This window comes from Marmota flaviventris, chromosome 9 (genome assembly GCF_047511675.1).
Source record: "Marmota flaviventris isolate mMarFla1 chromosome 9, mMarFla1.hap1, whole genome shotgun sequence".
NCBI classification, from domain to species: domain Eukaryota; kingdom Metazoa; phylum Chordata; class Mammalia; order Rodentia; family Sciuridae; genus Marmota; species Marmota flaviventris.
Window position 1 is genome coordinate 13,522,527 of NC_092506.1, and position 17,896 is coordinate 13,540,422.

The 17,896-nt window shown below is 37.2% G+C and overlaps 1 protein-coding gene across 1 annotated transcript in view; it reads left to right on the forward strand.

Moving 5' to 3' along the window:
- The window catches only part of Lpxn (leupaxin), a 33,326-nt gene extending 15,717 nt beyond the window's left edge, over positions 1 to 17,609 (forward strand). The window contains exons 4-9 of the mRNA XM_027944515.3: positions 2,288 to 2,387; positions 5,696 to 5,863; positions 6,721 to 6,894; positions 7,011 to 7,092; positions 16,354 to 16,502; positions 16,829 to 17,609. Coding sequence (XP_027800316.2) covers positions 2,288 to 2,387; positions 5,696 to 5,863; positions 6,721 to 6,894; positions 7,011 to 7,092; positions 16,354 to 16,502; positions 16,829 to 17,098 — 943 coding nt within the window. The 3' untranslated portion in view covers positions 17,099 to 17,609. The remainder of the gene's footprint in view (positions 1 to 2,287; positions 2,388 to 5,695; positions 5,864 to 6,720; positions 6,895 to 7,010; positions 7,093 to 16,353; positions 16,503 to 16,828) is intronic.
- Positions 17,610 to 17,896: the final 287 nt, after the last annotated feature.

Below are 17,896 nucleotides of genomic sequence, written 5' to 3' on the forward strand. Positions count from 1 at the left end.
CCAGGTATGAGATAGCATTTCATAGTAACTTGGATTTGCATTTTCCTGATGTTTAATCATGTTGAGCACCTTTTCACATACTCTTTGGTCATTTGTATGTCTTCTTTGGAGAAATGTCTATTCAGATCCTTTGCTCATTTTTTAATCATATATGTGGGTCTTCTTTTATGTCTTCCAGTGTTTTTCTTCATAGAAATCTTACATTTTTGTTAGATTTATTTTTTAATATTTTGTAATTTGTCTTGGTATTATGGATCCCATTTAATTTTCTAATTGCTTAGTGCTGGTTGATAGTAAATACATTCTTTCATTTTATTCTTGTATATAGTAATGGTTCCGGTGTTTTGTCTTCATTCTGATAGCTGTTCAATCACTTTTTTTTTTACATTCTCTAGGTCAGTGATCATATTACCTATCTTAAAAGAAAATAAAAGTGAGAGTGCTTTGCTTTTTTTCTTCAAATACTGTTTTATTTTTAATGTATTTGGTAATGCATTCTGGAATAATATTGAAAATAAGGAATAATGGTAATATTGGTGTTCTGCTTATCTCTTAATTAAAATGTGTTTTGTATTTGATGAGTAAATATGGAGGCTAGTATATATTTCTTATAGATACATTTGATCAGGTTAAGGACTTTTTCTTTTTTTCCTTAATCTTCAACAATAGGAATGATCATTAAATTTGATTTCTACTGCTTTTTCAGTATCTAACGACATGTTTAGAAAGCTTTTCTCTTATTTGTTAGCATAATGAATTATATTATCCCTTTCCCTAATCTTGAACCCTTCAGGATGATTGACATAAACACTACTTAGCCGTGATTGTTTAAAAAACATATTTCTTTTGTTTGTTTCTTATACTAGGGATTGAACCTAGTGGGGCCTAACCACTGAGCCACATCCCCAGTCCTTTTTATTTTTTATTTTGAGACAGAGTCTCACTAAGTTGCTCAGAGCTTCACTAAGGTGCAGAGACTGGCTTTAAACTTGTGATCCTCCTGCAGCCTCCTGAACTACAGGGATAATAGGCATGTGTCACCAAAGCAAGCTCTGCTATTGTCTTTAAGATTCCTCTTTCACACACAATGCTCTTTCTTTATCTAATTTTAGTATCAAGTTTCTGTAATATTCATAGAATTAATTGGGTAATTTTCCATATTTTTCTTTATACTTGGAAGTTTTGTACAATATTCCCCAAAAGCTATCAGGTTTTTTTTTTTCCTTGTTTGTTTTCTGCTTCATTAATTTAGGCTTTAACTCCTGCTTAAGTATTTTAGGAGTCTTTTTTTAGAGCCTTGAGTTAAAAATTTTATTTGTGATCTCTCTTATTTTTCAGTATTTGACTTAACTACATTCATATATTTTTCTTTCAGTGACACTTTGTTTTCAACTCCGAGGGTGTGTGTGTGTGTGTGTGTTTTCTCATTGCTATTTATAAATTATTTGAACATTCAGTTTTAATTATTTTTTAATCATAATAATTATATAGAAGTACTCTTCTGTTTCTTAAGTAGATAATTTTTGCTTAATTTGTACTTGAGCCTTATTTTGATTCCTCATACTTGGTTAATTTTACTAATGATTATGCAGTTACTTAAATAGCTCCTATATTCTATTTTTAGGCTAATGTTTTATTTGTTTCCAATTATCTAAATATGGAATCACCATGATGTACATTATCTCAATTTTCCATACCAAGGGTTTGCAAAATTTTTCTGCAAAGAACCAGGAATTAACATGTGAGGTTTTTGTGGACTAAAGGTACCTGTAGCAACTACTCAGCCTTGCAGAGAACACCTGTAGGCAGCATTGGTTGGACATGGTCAGAATTAGCCCATGGACCTTAACTTGTTAATGCCTGCTTTATATTCTTATTTATTTATTTATTTATTTTTTGTTGTTGGACAGTACCTGAGGGGGGAGATATAGTACCTTATAATTTTTAAAAATAATATGACTAAAAATTAAAAATGTATGGCTATGGTTTTAAAGCTTTATTTAGTGGCTGCTTGGTACATCATAGTTGGGGGGAAATACCCTCTCAGTTACATGTTAAGCCCTTTCCTTTACACACTTGAAAACATCATTTTTTGAGATGACTAGGGACAAAAAGCATAGAGACCTTGTTCAGATTTTTAATCTAAGAGCTATTTTTTGATTATTTTTTTTCTGATTTTAGATTTATGCCTAAGGGGTTAATAGTTAAAAGTGCATTTTGTGTGTGACTTAACATTTATTTGAATTTTGATAAGTTTATATGATTTTTTTTCTCTCTTTCTTTATAGTGAAGTTCAAGAGCCAAAGGAATCACCACCACTTCCTAAAACTTCAGCAGCTGCTCAGCTGGATGAACTCATGGCCCATTTGAGTGAAATGCAGGCCAAGGTGGGTGCAATCTGGATGAGCTAAGTTCCTTAAAGATAAAGGAGGCCCAGAGAAGCACAATTCTTTGAGGAACTCAGTTCTGCCTTCCTAGACTAAATTCAATTCATGGAGAAACTCAAATTTGTACTATGTGTTATTTGGAAACAAATGATAATATGGTGCAGGCTTTGATATCAAGGAGCTTGGAATATGCTTGGTAAAATGAGGCATAAGCCTCTATAGAGTAAAAGGTGGTTTGCCAAAATATGTGGAGCAAACTTTAGGGATTTGGCGAGGCTACTCAGATTTTACTGGAGAGGTGGGGATGGGACTTGGGGCTGACTCTGAAGAAGGGGTGGGGTTTGAGCATAAAGAGATGAGATGAGTAGTACTTTTATTTGCAACAGGCCCAGGGGGCATATGTATCTAAGAACTGTTAGGGAGACCTGACTGAGCAGGACAGAAGAGGCCAATGAGACAAGGCAGGGGAGATCAAAGTAGGAAGATAAAGAATCCCAAGCCCATATTGAGATAAAACCTACCATCTTATTTTTGCCTATAGAACATAAATAACAAGCTCACATGTCCTGGAAGAGAATGGAAATCAAATAAATGGACTTAAGAATTTATTAAAGGAATATAATATAGAATTCGTAAGGTAGAGGATTCAACCACTCTAAATCTGGTTGGAGAGTTGATATACATTCAAGACATAACTATGAAAAAAATTTAAGGCATTAAAAATGTGTGTAATTGGAGAGGTCAGGGACCTTATCTCTGTGACTGACCTGGGGACTCATAGTGCCCAGCACATTGCTATGCCTGGCACATAGTAAGTAACACATATTTATTAGAGAGACAAATGAATGAACATTCCAAGCAAACTTTCTTTAATAAGTTAATGTTCTTTGATTAGCTAATATCTGTAGTCAATCTGGGTAAACTGGCTCATTATGCTGTATATCTGAAAATGCTAGAAAAAATTTACATTATGATATTGTGTTTTGTGATTGATTTGGCATGTTTCTTGTTATATTTAAATTTAAATTTAAAATATTTGTTTTTAGTTAAACCTTACATTCACGTTGTACAAAAATCAAAAGTACAAACAAGTTTACATTAAACTATTTTCCTGTTATCTTTGTCTCTCCAGTCATCTAGTATCCTGCTTTTTATTTATCTAAAAGTATTCTGGAATATACACACAAGAGGTAGATACAGATGTAGATACAGCTATACTGTGGCTTTTTAATTTTAGTTATTTTTATTCTTAATATTGGTCACCCTTTCAGGGCCTTCAGATGTTAGCCTTACTTACCTCTTGAACATTAACTAGCATTATGAAATAGAGGAAAAAGGGAATTAGCATTATTATTGGTGAAATAATATGAGGTTATTCCAGGCAGCAAAATAGAATAAGTAGAGATCTGAAGGTAGAGAGTAACCATCAAGATCAGAAGACCATAGGAGCCTTCTGGCATTGAACAAAGAGGCCTTTTGCTGCATAATAAAAGGTAGATTGGAAAGGTAAAGTGAAGGCAATAGATGAGAGGCTTTGAATGTCCTTCTGATGAGTGCACATTTGATGTGGAGGCAAGGGAGCCATAGTAGCTTCTGATCAGCTAAGCATTAATAGAAGGTAGTGGTAGCCCAATTGGAAGGGAATAGGACAATGCAGGACGTAGTGGTGAGAGACAAGTTAAATAATATCCTTTTTTTTTTTTGTTTTTTTAATTTGAGAATCTCCCGTTGCTTGGCTTATAATAACTAACTTGGAATTTTGCTTTAAAAAAATCCAGTCTATTGGCATGTCTTATCTGACCATTTCTCCACTCTCTAACACTGGCCTAAGTCAATATGTAATAGTCTCCCTGCTTCCCTATGGCTTATGGACACTTAGTTCTGCAATGAACCATTACAGGGTTATTGTCAGTCAGATTCTTTCACTCTGATACTTGCAATCCTTCAGTGGCTCCCATCACCTTGGAATAAAACCCAAGTCTTTACCAGGAGGGTGCCATGTAATCTTAGCCTTTCTGTCCATCATCTTGTCCTCAATCTCAGTCCCTCAACTCTAGGCACCTGGGGCCTTTTGTCTTTTCTTTTAATGTATCAGGAGCTAAGGATGTAGCTCAGTGGTAGACAGCACTTGCCTAGCATGTGTAAGGCCCTGGGCTCTAGCCCAGCACTTCAAAGTCTTCTAATATGCCAAACTGTTTCCTTCCTCAGTGCTTTCTCTCCCTCTGGAATGCTTTCCCACAGCTGTCTATATTTCTGGGTCCCTAAGTACCACACAAATAATCTGCTCAAATATCATTTCCTCAGTGATATTTGGTCTTCTCTGATTAGCCCATTAAATCAGTTTTTCCTAACCATCTCATCCTCCATCTATAGCTTTACCTGACATTACAACATGTTTGTTTGTTTACTGTGTACCAAAGAATGTAAATCAATAAGACTAGAAACTTGGTTTGTCTTGTACATTGATTTATTCCAAGTGCTGAGGGCAGTGATTGGCACAGACTAGGTATTCAACCAAGATTGTAGAATACATAAATAAAATGAAGACCGGACTAATTGCCAACTTAGGTCATTATAAGAGTTAGAGAGGATATCATATTCATGTACTCAATTTTCTACAGTCAGAAAAGATTTACAAATAGAAGAAGGTTGGTCAGTTTTCATTTGGCTTTAGAAATTTAGAATAAAAGGGAAATGAAAATATTTCTCTTGGTATTAAAATGTTGGATTCCTCGAGATCTTAGAGGAAAGTTAAGGGAAGACCAAGAAATCTATTGGTAGAGGTGAGCATCCTGGGTTGTGTAGAAAATACCAAGAAAGTTGTTTTAATCAGCTTTTTCCTCTGCTGTAACTAAAAAAAAAAAAAAAGACCTGATATGAACAATTTTTACAGGTAAAGTTTATTTACAGGCTTATGGTTTCAGAGGTCTTAGTCCATAGACAGCTGGTTCCATTCTCCAGGGCTCCAGGTGAAACAGAACATCATGGCAGAAGAGTGTGGTGGAGGGAAGTGGCTCACATGATGATCAGAAAACAAAAAGAGACTCCACTTGATAGATACAAAATATATACCCCAAAGGCATGCCCCGGTGACCCATCTCCTTCAGCCACAGCCTACCCACCTTCAGTTACCACTGAGTTAGTCCCAAAGGGGATTTGTTCACTGGTTGGGTTAAGGCTCTCATAACCCAATCATTTCTCTAGGCTTTTTGCATTGTTTTACACATGAGCTTTTGAGGGACATCTCACATCCAAACTATAACAAAAGTACTTGAAAGTTAACTCTCTTTGTGGTTTCCTTGTACCAGGTTGTGATGAAGGCAGATGCCAGCAAGAAACAGTTACCAGACAAGCAGGATCACAAGGCTTCCCTGGATTCAATGCTTGGGGGTTTGGAGCAGGAATTGCAGGACCTTGGGATTGCCACCGTGCCCAAGGGCCACTGTGCTTCCTGCCAGAAACCGATTGCTGGGAAGGTGGGATGAGCTAAGTCTGGTCCTATAGCATTTGTATATGTGTGTTTGTCTCTCTGCCCTGCCAAAGAAAGTACTTTTTACTTATATCCTAAGACTTTTAAATAATCATTAATAATTACTGATCACTTGTAGTGCTCTGATAACAGAGCTAAGTGCTTTATAAGTATTTCCTATTTAATGGTCCCACCAGCCATTATTTAATGGTCCCCCCAGTTCCCTTTGTAAAGACAAGGAAGTTGAGAGCTGAGAGGCATCAATTGACCTGCCTACAGTCTAGTAAGAGACAGAGGTGAGGTTTGAAACCAGGAGAATCTGATGCCTGAGGTTGAGTTCTTAACCATTTTTTATCTCACTGCTCCCTTTGTTCAAACATTTCTGCTCTAAATTGATTAGTTTTCAGCTGAATGTATCTTCAAATCATAGCCACAAAGTCCTGCTCTGAATCATCCTTCACCAGATCCATGTAGAGAGCTTTCCGACCGGAACTCTGTAGGGCATGAGATGAAGTGCAGAGCAGAAGAGTTAAAACTCAGTTGGCCCTTTCCTCTTCCAAGGATCCCTTCCATGTGAAAACTGGAGTTATCTCTTGTCTATCACCTGTGTGCTCTATGTTTTTCTACTGTTTTCTGAGGCAAGTAGAATGAAAAGGAACATGTACCCATGTTTATCAGAGTGATCAGTCAGGAAAGTGGACACCCTTTTACTATTCATTAAGCATGACAAGAGACCACCTCAAGTGTGCTATAAGTCCAGGGATTGTTGTCTATGTGGAATGCAGTGGCCTACATAGTTGTGCAACCTCAGTCCTTAAAAGTAGTCTGCTGGGCTTCCATTTCCGGCTCTATGTCATCCCCTAGATGATCCATGCCCTAGGACAGTCATGGCATCCAGAGCACTTTGTCTGTACTCACTGCAAAGAAGAGATTGGCTCCAGTCCCTTCTTCGAGCGGAGTGGCTTGGCCTACTGCCCCAAAGACTACCACCACCTTTTTTCTCCACGCTGTGCCTACTGCGCTGCTCCTATTGTGGACGTAAGTAAATCTCTCTCCTCTCAGGTTTCATGTAGGTTTTAATCACTCTTTAGAACCCAGATAATGTTTGACAGGTCTGCAGTCTTCTAATGTCTCTCTCTGTGTTCCTTTTTTAGAAAGTGCTAACAGCAATGAACCAGACATGGCACCCAGAGCACTTCTTCTGCTCTCACTGTGGAGAGGTGTTTGGTGCTGAAGGTAGGACTGGGAGGCTGCATCTTAAACCCCAAGGGCTGGTGGTAAGGAGGAGGCCAGCAGTGCTTTTCCTTGGAACCTGTTTTTCACTGCTGCAGCAGTCCTAGTTTCTACCAGTACCATCTAAGTGCCCTTTGTTAGCTTCCCATTGTTGTGACAAAATCCTGAGAAAAATCGTCTTAAAGGAGAAGAGGATTATTTTATGTCATCGATTCAGATTCATACATGGTCACTTGATTCCATTGTTTTGGGGCTTGTGATGAGGCAGAACAGGGAGTACATGATAGAGCAAAGCTGCTCACAAAATGGTGGCCAGGAAGTAGGGAGAGAGAGAGAGAGAGAGGAGAGAGGAACAAAAGTACCCTTTTTTGGTGGGAGGGGTACCAGAGATTGAATTTAGGGGCACTCAACCACTGAGCCACATCCCCAGCCCTATTTTGTATTTTATTAGAGACAGGGTCTCACTGAATTGCTTAGCGGCTCACTAAATTGCTGAGGCTGGCTTTGAACTCGAAATCCTCCTGCCTCTGCCTCCTGAGCCACTGGGATTCCAGGCGTGTGCCACTGCACCCAGCCAAAATGTGCCTTTTAAGGGCATACCTCCAGTGACCTACTTCCTCCAACTAGGCCCCACATCCTAAAGTTTCCACCACCTCCCAAAGCCCATTAAGTTATGAATCCATAAATAGATTAATCCATTCATGAGGTCAGAGCTTTAATAATCCAGCCACCTCTCAAAGGCTCCACCTCTAAACACTGCTGCAAGAGGACCAAGCCTTTAGCATGAACTTTTGGGTACAATTCAGATCCAAACCATAACATACTCATTTTGGTACTAGATGACATCCCTACCTCTTAAAATTTTTGATAATTGATTTTTTTAATCACAGTGATACAAATGCATAGTTTAAAAAGTCAAATGTTACTTTATGATTATTATGGCTTAACTCTTAAATGTACTCCACAGGTTCATTTTTTAAATGTTTTTTTTGAACAACTGTAACTCATACATAGAATTTGAAAATTTCTTTATTTGTCACTTTTAGAATTAACTTAGAGAGGAAAGTTCTCATCTCTTCCTAAATAAAAACTTGGCCAATTGCATGTCTTTTCTGATCACCTTAATAAATAGTTTTAGGTATAACATCAGTTTAAAACAAAACAAAAAAGTTCTGGGCTGGGGTTGTAGCTCAGTGGGCATAAGGCACTGGGTTCGGTCCTCAGCACCACATGAAAATAAATAATAAAATAAAGGCATTGTGTCTATAAAAAAATAAAAAATTAAGTCTTCAGGTAATTTAGTCTCACAGTGTCTGATTTAGTAGTAAACGAGCAGTAGTAGAGCTTCCAGATTTTTTAAAGTGGAAAAGTTGCTCTTTTTTCCTGGAGGGGCTTTAAACCTGGCCTTTCACCTCTCCTGAACTGCCTTTGCCCCTACCACCCTCACTCTAATTGCAAGCCAATTAGGGTTGAAATGTGAAAGACGGGAACAGAAGGCAGGCAAGTCCTACCACATAAAGTATTGTTATTAAATTGAGTTTTTGCTCTGGGTCTGTGTAATGTTTAACTTTCCTTCTATGGATTAAATACAGGTCCCGGAGTGAACTCTTTTGATGGCCCACTGCATGTATTGCAGGCTACTCTGTCCTTGTCATATTTCTTTGAGGACTGGTTCCTTAGAGATTCTTTTTTCATAGGCTTTTTCATTGTTCCCTTCTGGTGTTTCCTTAGAAATTATTAAAATGGTTTCATATCATCTCTTTCACTCAATTTTTCATGTAAGACCTTGGGAAACCTGCCCTTTTTTCCATCAGCCAATGGAATTGCACTTCACTTGCAGCTACTTTTCTATATTCAGCTGCTATCGGCTCTGTCAGCCATGCTCTCCCCTATGGACATTTTGCAGGGATGAGTCAGATACCATCAACTGTGTCTCACTAACAACAGGGCACACATATTCAGCTCTCTGAGTAGTCCTATTGAAGTCCCTCCTCTCTTTCTCTTTTTCTCCTAGCACTGGGGTTGAACCAAGGATACGTAATCAGTAAGCCACATCCCCAATCCTTTTAATTTTTTATTTAGAGACAAGTCTCACTAAGTTGCTTTGGGCCTCACTAAGTGACTGAGGCTAGCCTTGAACTTGTGATCCTCTTGCCTCAGCCTCCCAAGCAACTAGGATTACAGATGTGTGTCACCATACCTAGCTTGAGAATAGTTTTATTTCATTTTTACCTAGTTGTAGATGAAAACACTGAACTTCAGGAAAGTAATTTTCTTAAAGTCATGGTTGAGGAGATAGAACTCAAACTCAGGTCTCATTTCTGCAAATTCCATGTTTTCTCTACAACATAACTTTCCCTTGACTGTGCAGTTATTGGATCCCTTTACTTTTGTAGTACCAATGTGATGTGCTTTATTTGACAATAGACCAATGGAATAGACACAATCCACTAGCAAAGCCCTTTGTGGTAATTTGTTCACTGGAGCTTGCTCAGTGCATTTCACACAAATCATTAGGTATTTTGTTTCAAGATTGCCCTTCAGTGAAGCATCACTTTTCATTGAGGCTTGTCACAGTAAATTTACATTGTAGTGGTAGCCATAGAAGTTGAGAGTTAGTTGACTAGGATAATCAGCAAGTGAATACTGCCCACAGATAACTGTGATATGGAAGTTTCCTAGAAACAGAACAGCAGGATATAGACATATTTTAGATAGAGATGTAAGTTAGTTACCAAAGAAAAATGTTCAGTACATAGGATGACCAGAAAGCATAACACAGGTGGCTAGTTTCATTGTTCTTGACTTTGGCCTCTTATAAATAGACAAGACTGATTGAGTCATTTATGACTTTAAAGAAGCACAAATCTATACTTAAAACGTATTTATTAATGGAGACACTTGACAGAAAGGACCATTTATTAATCAGAAGCTCCTGTTAAGTAGTATTTGCATTTCTATGCCTGACTTTCTTGTAGATGGGTATCCTACCATATGGTCAGTCCATTAATTAGGTGACATCCTGCCTTTTACCCCAAGTCACATAGTCACACATAGAGTTTCAGTAACGACAGTTTAACCACAGAGTCTCTTGGGAAATTAAATTCATCTGCATTTTTTTTCTTCAGTTCAAAGAATTGCTCTTTAAGGCTCAAGTTTCTAAGCACATTGGGCCTTAGCATCCTCAGCATCCTCCTGAGGACTAGGTCCTCAGTGCCTACCTGTCTTTCATTTTAGTTGTTCATTATCCAGGCCATGCAGGTGCTCCCTAATTTCCCCTGTGGCTAAAGTCTCACCATAGTATAAACACCCTCCCTCTCTCTGTGACACTTTTAATTGTCAGTGTTTCACATTCGTCCTCCAGAGGTAATTGGCCCCAGAGAGAGCTTCTGGGAAAATAAGTGTGGAAACTTGCCCAATTTATTGGATTACTAAATGCAGGAGCATCACAGCAAGTTTGGCTGATTGCTTTTGATTCCTCTCCCAAGAGTCACCCAAGTTGAAATAGTAGCTGTTACTTCCATGCTCTCTTAACTCTTGAGACCAACTGCCCTATAAATGCCTAGAGGAGGGTCATTCCTAGGTTAGCTGGCATGTTTTACAGTTTTTCCATGTAGTACCTACTTATAGGCAAGCTCAATTTTCTGTCCTTTGCTTTATGCACATCAGCATCACCTAGGGACTTATTAAGAATGCAAAATCTGGGGCCCCATTCCATACCTATTGAGCAAAAAAAATGGGGGCAGGATGAAGAGAACCCAGTAATCTAATTTAGCAAGTTCTTAGATGAATGATGCATGCAAAAGTTTAAGAAATACTCTGCCACATAAAATCAAGAAAGATGGCAGTGGGTGTTTGTTTAGATAGTAGAATTTCCTGTATTAATTTTCTCTAGAACAGACTCTAGAAATCTTTTGGGGGGTTGAAGGGAGGAAAGTAAAGTGAGCTCCTTTGTGTCTCAAGCATTTAGAAGGAGGAACATAGAGTAGCCTATAAAATTACTAGTTTGGATTCTTGGATCTGTAGGCCTCAGAGTTCTGATAAATTGTCTTTTTTTTTTTTTTTTTTTAAGCAGACATGGCTTTAACAGAGCAAACCATGTCAAAAAGTAACAATAACTAAGGGAGAAACAACAGTTACATAATTTGAGTCACAATCTCAGGCCGTACCTATTGTTATTTTGTGACCTGGCCATTACCATACCATCATAGTAGATTTCTGGAAATATTTCTTGGGTAGGTGCTATGTGGTCCACTGTGTATGCTTTACTTGCCTGTTATTTTAGTGAGATACAAATAGAGTGCTTATATTTATAAAACTACTGGGTTATGATATTTGGGTTCAGCTGATAACTATCAGTTCGTTCCCATGGAGAGATCAGTGTCAGGATGCGTTTAAGTCAGGAGTATGATATTGAAATTGGGCCTTTATTTGAATCTCAGCTTCTCTACTGAGTAGTTATGAGTAACTTCTTTAAGCTTCCTTTTTCTTTTTCATTTGGGGTTAAAGATGGGGTTAAAACTCACTTCAAAGGATTGCTGGAAAGGATCTAATTTTAATTTAGTACTATAGTTAAGAGTCTTCAGCAGAAACAGTGGATTGCTGATTATTTTTATTTTAGGTGGCCTCCCCCCAGTAAGTACTAAGGAGAATTCCTTACAGAAAAGTTCCCTATTTATACATATTCTAGTCAGTGCTGAACTGAAGCTTTCTAACTACAACAAATTTCTGGAGCTGATGATCTCATCTTTGCTCTTCTATTATTAGTCTCATGTCTATCATTCAAAAATATTCAATTAAGCAACTACTATGTATGTGTCAGGGACTATTGTGGGTCCTAGGGACAAGTAACAGAAAAGAAAGTTCCTGCTGTCATGGTAAATACATTCCAGTCAAAGAGATGAGTAATAATCATACTAGCCAACTGATTAGGTAGTGTTTGAGATAGGGTGGTTGGGTCAATTATTCTCTGAAGCAGAATCCTGAGTTAAGTGAAGGACTAAGCCACCTGGGTCTCTCAGAGAAGTGAATTTTAAAGCTAAGAGAATGTTTACTGGGGGTGTAGCTTAGTGGTAGAGCATTTGGTTAGCATTCATGAGCCCCTGAGTTCATATTCACAGCTCCACAAACGTGCTTGCATGTGCGTGCACATGTAGAAGGAATGATCACTTGAACAAGTGCTTGAAGATCAAGTGTTTGAAGATGGATTAGTGTATTCTATTATTCTTATTTTAAATGTAAAGACAATATAAAGACCTCACAGAAAATTTCAGATGTAACTTATTCTGTTAACTTAAATAAGCAACATAATTTTTTTCTTACAAATATTTTACATTTATTCAGATTTATGGATTCTTAAGTTATAGTGTGCCTTGTTGTGAGCCAGCCATGGGCTGTGTGTGTGAGCCATGAGCATTTGAGCACATGAAGATGTTGCTTCTCTGACTGGGCTGTGCCATAGATGTGTCCTTTTCTCTTGCTCTGCCTTTGATCCCACACAGCACCTGAGATGGGTGTGACCTTATAAGATGTCAGTCAATCTGCTAACCACAAGACATCACCAAGCAACCCCCTGAAACCCAATCCCTTGCCTTATTTGGGTTGAACTTTCTCAAATGTCTTTCCCCAAAGTAAATAGGATGGTTTCAGGCATGCTCTCTCTTTTATTTTTTATTTATTATATTTTTTATTTTTTGCCAGCCTCCCTTGCCTCCCTTGTGGGAGCTGGGGCAGAGAATCTGTCACTGAATCCCAAGAAAAAGGTACTTTCTATGTCTGTGTGATTATTTAATGCCATCCCAGTCCTCTTTATTTAATGCCTCCTCCAGTCCCCTTCATCTAGCCCTCCAGTCTGCTATTTTGATGGAATTCCCCCTCCCATGCCTTTTCCCTTTCTCTCTCTTCCCTAACCTTATTTTGGACCAGCTTCCACATATCAGAGAAAACGTTCAACCTTTGGCTTTCTGAGTCTGGCTTATATCACTTAGCATGGTCTGCTCTAGTTCCATCCACTTGCCTTAAAATGACATAATTTCATTCTTCTTTATGGCTGAATATTACTCCATTGTGTATAAATTTTCTTAAATTCATTCATCTGTGGAAGGGAACCTTGGTTAAATTCATAGCTTGGCTATTGTGAATTGTGCCAATATTTAATGTGGCTGTATCCCTAGAGTATACTGATTTTAGTTCTTTTGGATATATACCAAGGAGTGGAATAGCCAGATGATATGGTGGTTCCATTCCTAGTTTTTTGAGAAATCTCCATACTGCTTTTCAGAGTGGTTGTACTAATTTGCAGTCCTACCAACAATGTATCAGTGTACCTTTTTCCCCACATCCTTGCCAACACTTATTATGTATTCATGATAATTGCCATTCTGAGGTGAGATGAAATCTCAATGTTATTTTGATTTGCATTTTCCTGATTGCTAGAGATGTTGAACATTTTTTTTCATGCACTTGTTGGCCAGTTGTATTTCTTCTTTTGAGAAATGTCTGTTTAGTTCTTTTGTCCATTTATTAATTAGGTTATTTGGATTTTTTTTGGTGTTTTGTGTATTTTTTATATATACTGAGTGTTAATGCCCTATCTGAGGAGCAGATGGCAAAGATCTTCTCCCTTGTAGTCTTGTTAAGGAAGTTTATTCCTTTGCCAATGTATTGGAGAGGTGGATCTACATTTTCTTCTAGCAGTTTCAGGGTTTCTGGTCTAATTCCTAGGTCTTTGATTCACTTTGAGTTTACTTTTGTGCAGAGTGAGAGAGACAGAGGGGTTAAGTTTCATCCTTTTACCTATGGATTTTAGTTTTCTCAGCACCATTTGTTGAAAAGGCTATCTTTTCTCCAATGAATGTTTTTGGCACCTGTGTCTAGTATCAGATAATTGGGTTATCTGATATATGTGGGTTTTTCTCTGTGTCTTCTATTCTGTTCCGTTGGTCTTCATATCTGGTGCCCAGACCATGCTGTTTTTGTTACTATAGCTCTGCAGTATATTTTGAGGTCTGGTATTGTGATGCCTCCAGCATTACTCTTTTTGCTCAGGTTGCTTTGACTATTCTGAGACTCTTATTTTTCCAAATGAGTTTTAGGATTACTTTTTCTAGTTCTGTGAACAATGTCATTGGTATTTTGATGGAAATTGCATTGAACCTGCATAATGATTTTGGTAGTATGGCCATATTAATAATATTGATATTTTATTAATATTAATTCTGCCTGCCCAAGAACATGGGAGGTATTTCTGTCTTCTAAGGTGTTCTTCAATTTCTTTCTTCAGTGTTCTATAGTTTTCATTGTAGAGGTCCTTGACATCCTTCCTTAGATTAATTCCCAAATATTTTATTTTTTTTTTAGGTCATTGTGAATAGAATAGTTTTCCTAATTTCTTTTTCAACAAGTTCATTATTGGAATATAAGAAAGTGATTGATTTATGTGTGTTGATTTTCTTTTCTCACCTGATCTGGCTAGAGTTTCAAGGACAATGTTGACTAGATGTGAAAGTAGGTATCCTTTTCTTGTTCCTGTTTCAAGAGGAAATGCTTTCAGTTTTTCTCCATTCAGTATGATATTGGCTTTGGGTTTGTCACATATAGCTTTTAAATTGTTGAGCTAAGTTCCTTTTATCCCTAGTTTCTGTATTGCTTTAAACATAAATGAGTATTGCGTTTTATCAAAAAGCATTTTTTTTTGCACCTGTTGAAATAATCATGTGATTATTGTCCGTAAGTGTATTTATGTGGTGAATTTAATTTATTGATTTGTGTATGTTCAACCAACCTTGCATCCCTTTAAAGAAACCCACTTGATCATGATACACTATCTTCATAAAGCAGCATGGGATGTTTGATATACATAGTAAAATAGCCTAGCAAGTTAACCTATTTATTCTCCTGCATAGTTACCCCTTTCTTTGTATGTGGTAAAAACATTTTAAAAAATCTACTCTATTAGCAAAATTTCAGTGTGCATAATAGCAATTTAATATTTCTTTGTAGTTCATTTTTTTTAATGTACACCCATTAGGACTATATGGTCAAAATACTGTTTTAAAGTCATTTGAATGAATCATTTTCTTTTCTTTGGTCATATTATCTGCTGTGTATACATTTAATTTGTTTCAACTTGACTCACTTTTTAGGGATATTTTTCACTTTTTCAAAGCAATGGTTTTTTGTTGTTGTTGTTTGTTTTTTTTTTTTTTTTTTTGGTACTGGGGATTGAACTCAGGATGTTCTACCCCTGAGCTACATTCTGAGCCCGTTTAATTTTTTGAGACAGGGTATCACTAGGTTACTGAGGCTGGTTTCAAACTTGTAATGTTTCAGCCTCAGCTTCCAGAATCTCTGGCATTATAGGTCTGTGCCACAATACCTGGCAATTTTTCACTTTTCAATTTGATACAATAATCCAAATCATATGTACATTTAGGAGCTTCTTATATTAGCCTTGTTTTTCTAGGATATAATTAGCAAATATTTCTCTTCACATTGTTCTTTCTCTTAGACATTGTTTTGATGTTTTTCCAACATTCATAAGTCATTCATTCATATGTTTTTATGTTAAATATATTTATCTTTAGCCTGCTTTTCAAATATTTGAGCCTATTTCCAGATTAAAGAGAAACCAATCCACTTTAATTTAAGTATTTGTGTGGTTTGAATTATTATATTGAGATCTTGCATTCATTTAAAAATTATTATTTTGTAGTATTTTATCTTAAAATATTAAGCACTTTTTTAAATGTCATTTTATATTTTGGGGATATAATGGAGACAAGATCAACAATATCTTGTTTCTCTGAGAGCTAATGTTTAGTGAGGGATGGCAGATGCTTTCAGATAATGGTAAATGTCTTAAGAACAATGAAAAAAGATGAAGTGATAAAGAGAAACTGAAGACATTCCTTCCTGATAAGATGACATTTGAGTTGATTCCTGAGTGGTAAGAAGAAGTCAGCTGTATCTCATCTGGGGCAAAACTGTTCAGAGTGAAGGATACTCAGGACAAAGGCAGTGAGGAGAAACAGCCCTTAACACTTGTTAAATGCTTCCTGTGATCCAAGCACAACTCTGAAACACTTTATCTGCATTGTCTTGTTTATTTTTTCCAGGAACCCTTTGAAGATATTTGTAATTACCCTGTTTTGATATGAGGACACTGAGATTGGGAGAGGTTAGGTCATTGACTTCATCTCTGCTTCTGACTTAGCTTTCAGGGCTCAAATTTACAACTGTGAATCTTTGATTTTATCTCTGCAGGCTTTCATGAGAAGGACAAGAAGCCATATTGCAGAAAAGATTTCTTAGCCATGTTTTCACCCAAGTGTGGTGGTTGCAACCGCCCAGTGTTGGAAAACTACCTTTCAGCTATGGACAGTGTCTGGCACCCAGAATGCTTTGTGTGCGGGGTCTGTATTTTCCATTGTCTTTTGGATTTAGATGAAATCTAGGGTTCTCTTCTCTCAGAAGAGCTACAACTTGTAAAAGGTTCATGGTCTTAGTTGAGGAATTCCTGTGGGCTTCCTGAAGGATAAATAAATCACAGCATGTGCTGTGAGCCATTTGAATCTATTTTGCAAGTGGGGCAATCTAAACTCAATTTGTAAATGACCTGGAGTTAAATTACCACAATTAGGAGATAACTTGACAGGAATTTCAAATCTGAATATTTTACTTTGCTGATATTTCACCTCTTGACACATGCATTCCTTTTCTGCCCTTTTTCCACCTCTAGGACTGCTTCAGCAGTTTTTCTACTGGCTCCTTCTTTGAACTGGATGGACGTCCATTCTGTGAGCTCCACTATCATCACCGCCGAGGAACCCTCTGCCATGGATGTGGGCAGCCCATCACTGGTCGCTGCATCAGTGCCATGGGTCATAAATTCCACCCTGAGCACTTTGTGTGTGCATTCTGCCTGACACAATTGTCAAAGGGCATCTTCAGGGAGCAGAATGACAAGACCTATTGTCAATCCTGCTTCAATAAGCTCTTCTCACTCTGATCTCAACCAATCTACAACTTCGTCAAATGGCCTAGAAAATGTAAACCAAGATGAGAGAGTACATTTGCTGTTACTGACTTTTTGCTTAAATAGGCTTATAGAGAATGTAAAGGTGATGAGTAAATAAGGGGACATCGAGACATTACATGATTAGACTTAGAATATTTTATTTTAGGATTCTAGTTTTATATCTTTTTAATCTGGAACTTGGATTTAGACCTACGTCTTACTATTAAGTCCCTCTGCAGATATATTTTCTGCATGCACCTTTTGTTCTACCTCTGGTTTTCTGTTTCTAATTTCTACCTCTCCTGATGGCCTTCAGATATGTCCTGCTCCAAGCTTCCTTGTTTCCCTGAATAATCACTGCTGTGTCATTGTCCTTGCTGTTAGGAATCATGATACCACTCTTTAATTCTTTGCCTCTCCCTTCAATGTATTTCTCTTTTTCATGGGGAAATAGATTTTAACTGACATCCTTGATAAATAAAATGGCTTGTGGTTTTGATGACTCATTGTCTTATTTATTTGGTAGATAAACTTTCTGCTTCCTGTGTTATATCTGAGGCCTCATTTAGTGTCACCATCATGCCCAGCACTTTATACGTTTTTAAAGAATCTGATTTTCTTACATCCTATCTGATTGCTTATAAAAGTCTTTCAAGGGATCATCCTTCTTTAAAACATTGAATAAGGTATGTTCTATATCTTAACATAGTCCTCAAAATAATTGTATAATTGTTTGTTATGACAGAAAAATCGTTTTTAGAATCCTGGAATCTGAAATAGTTTACTAAT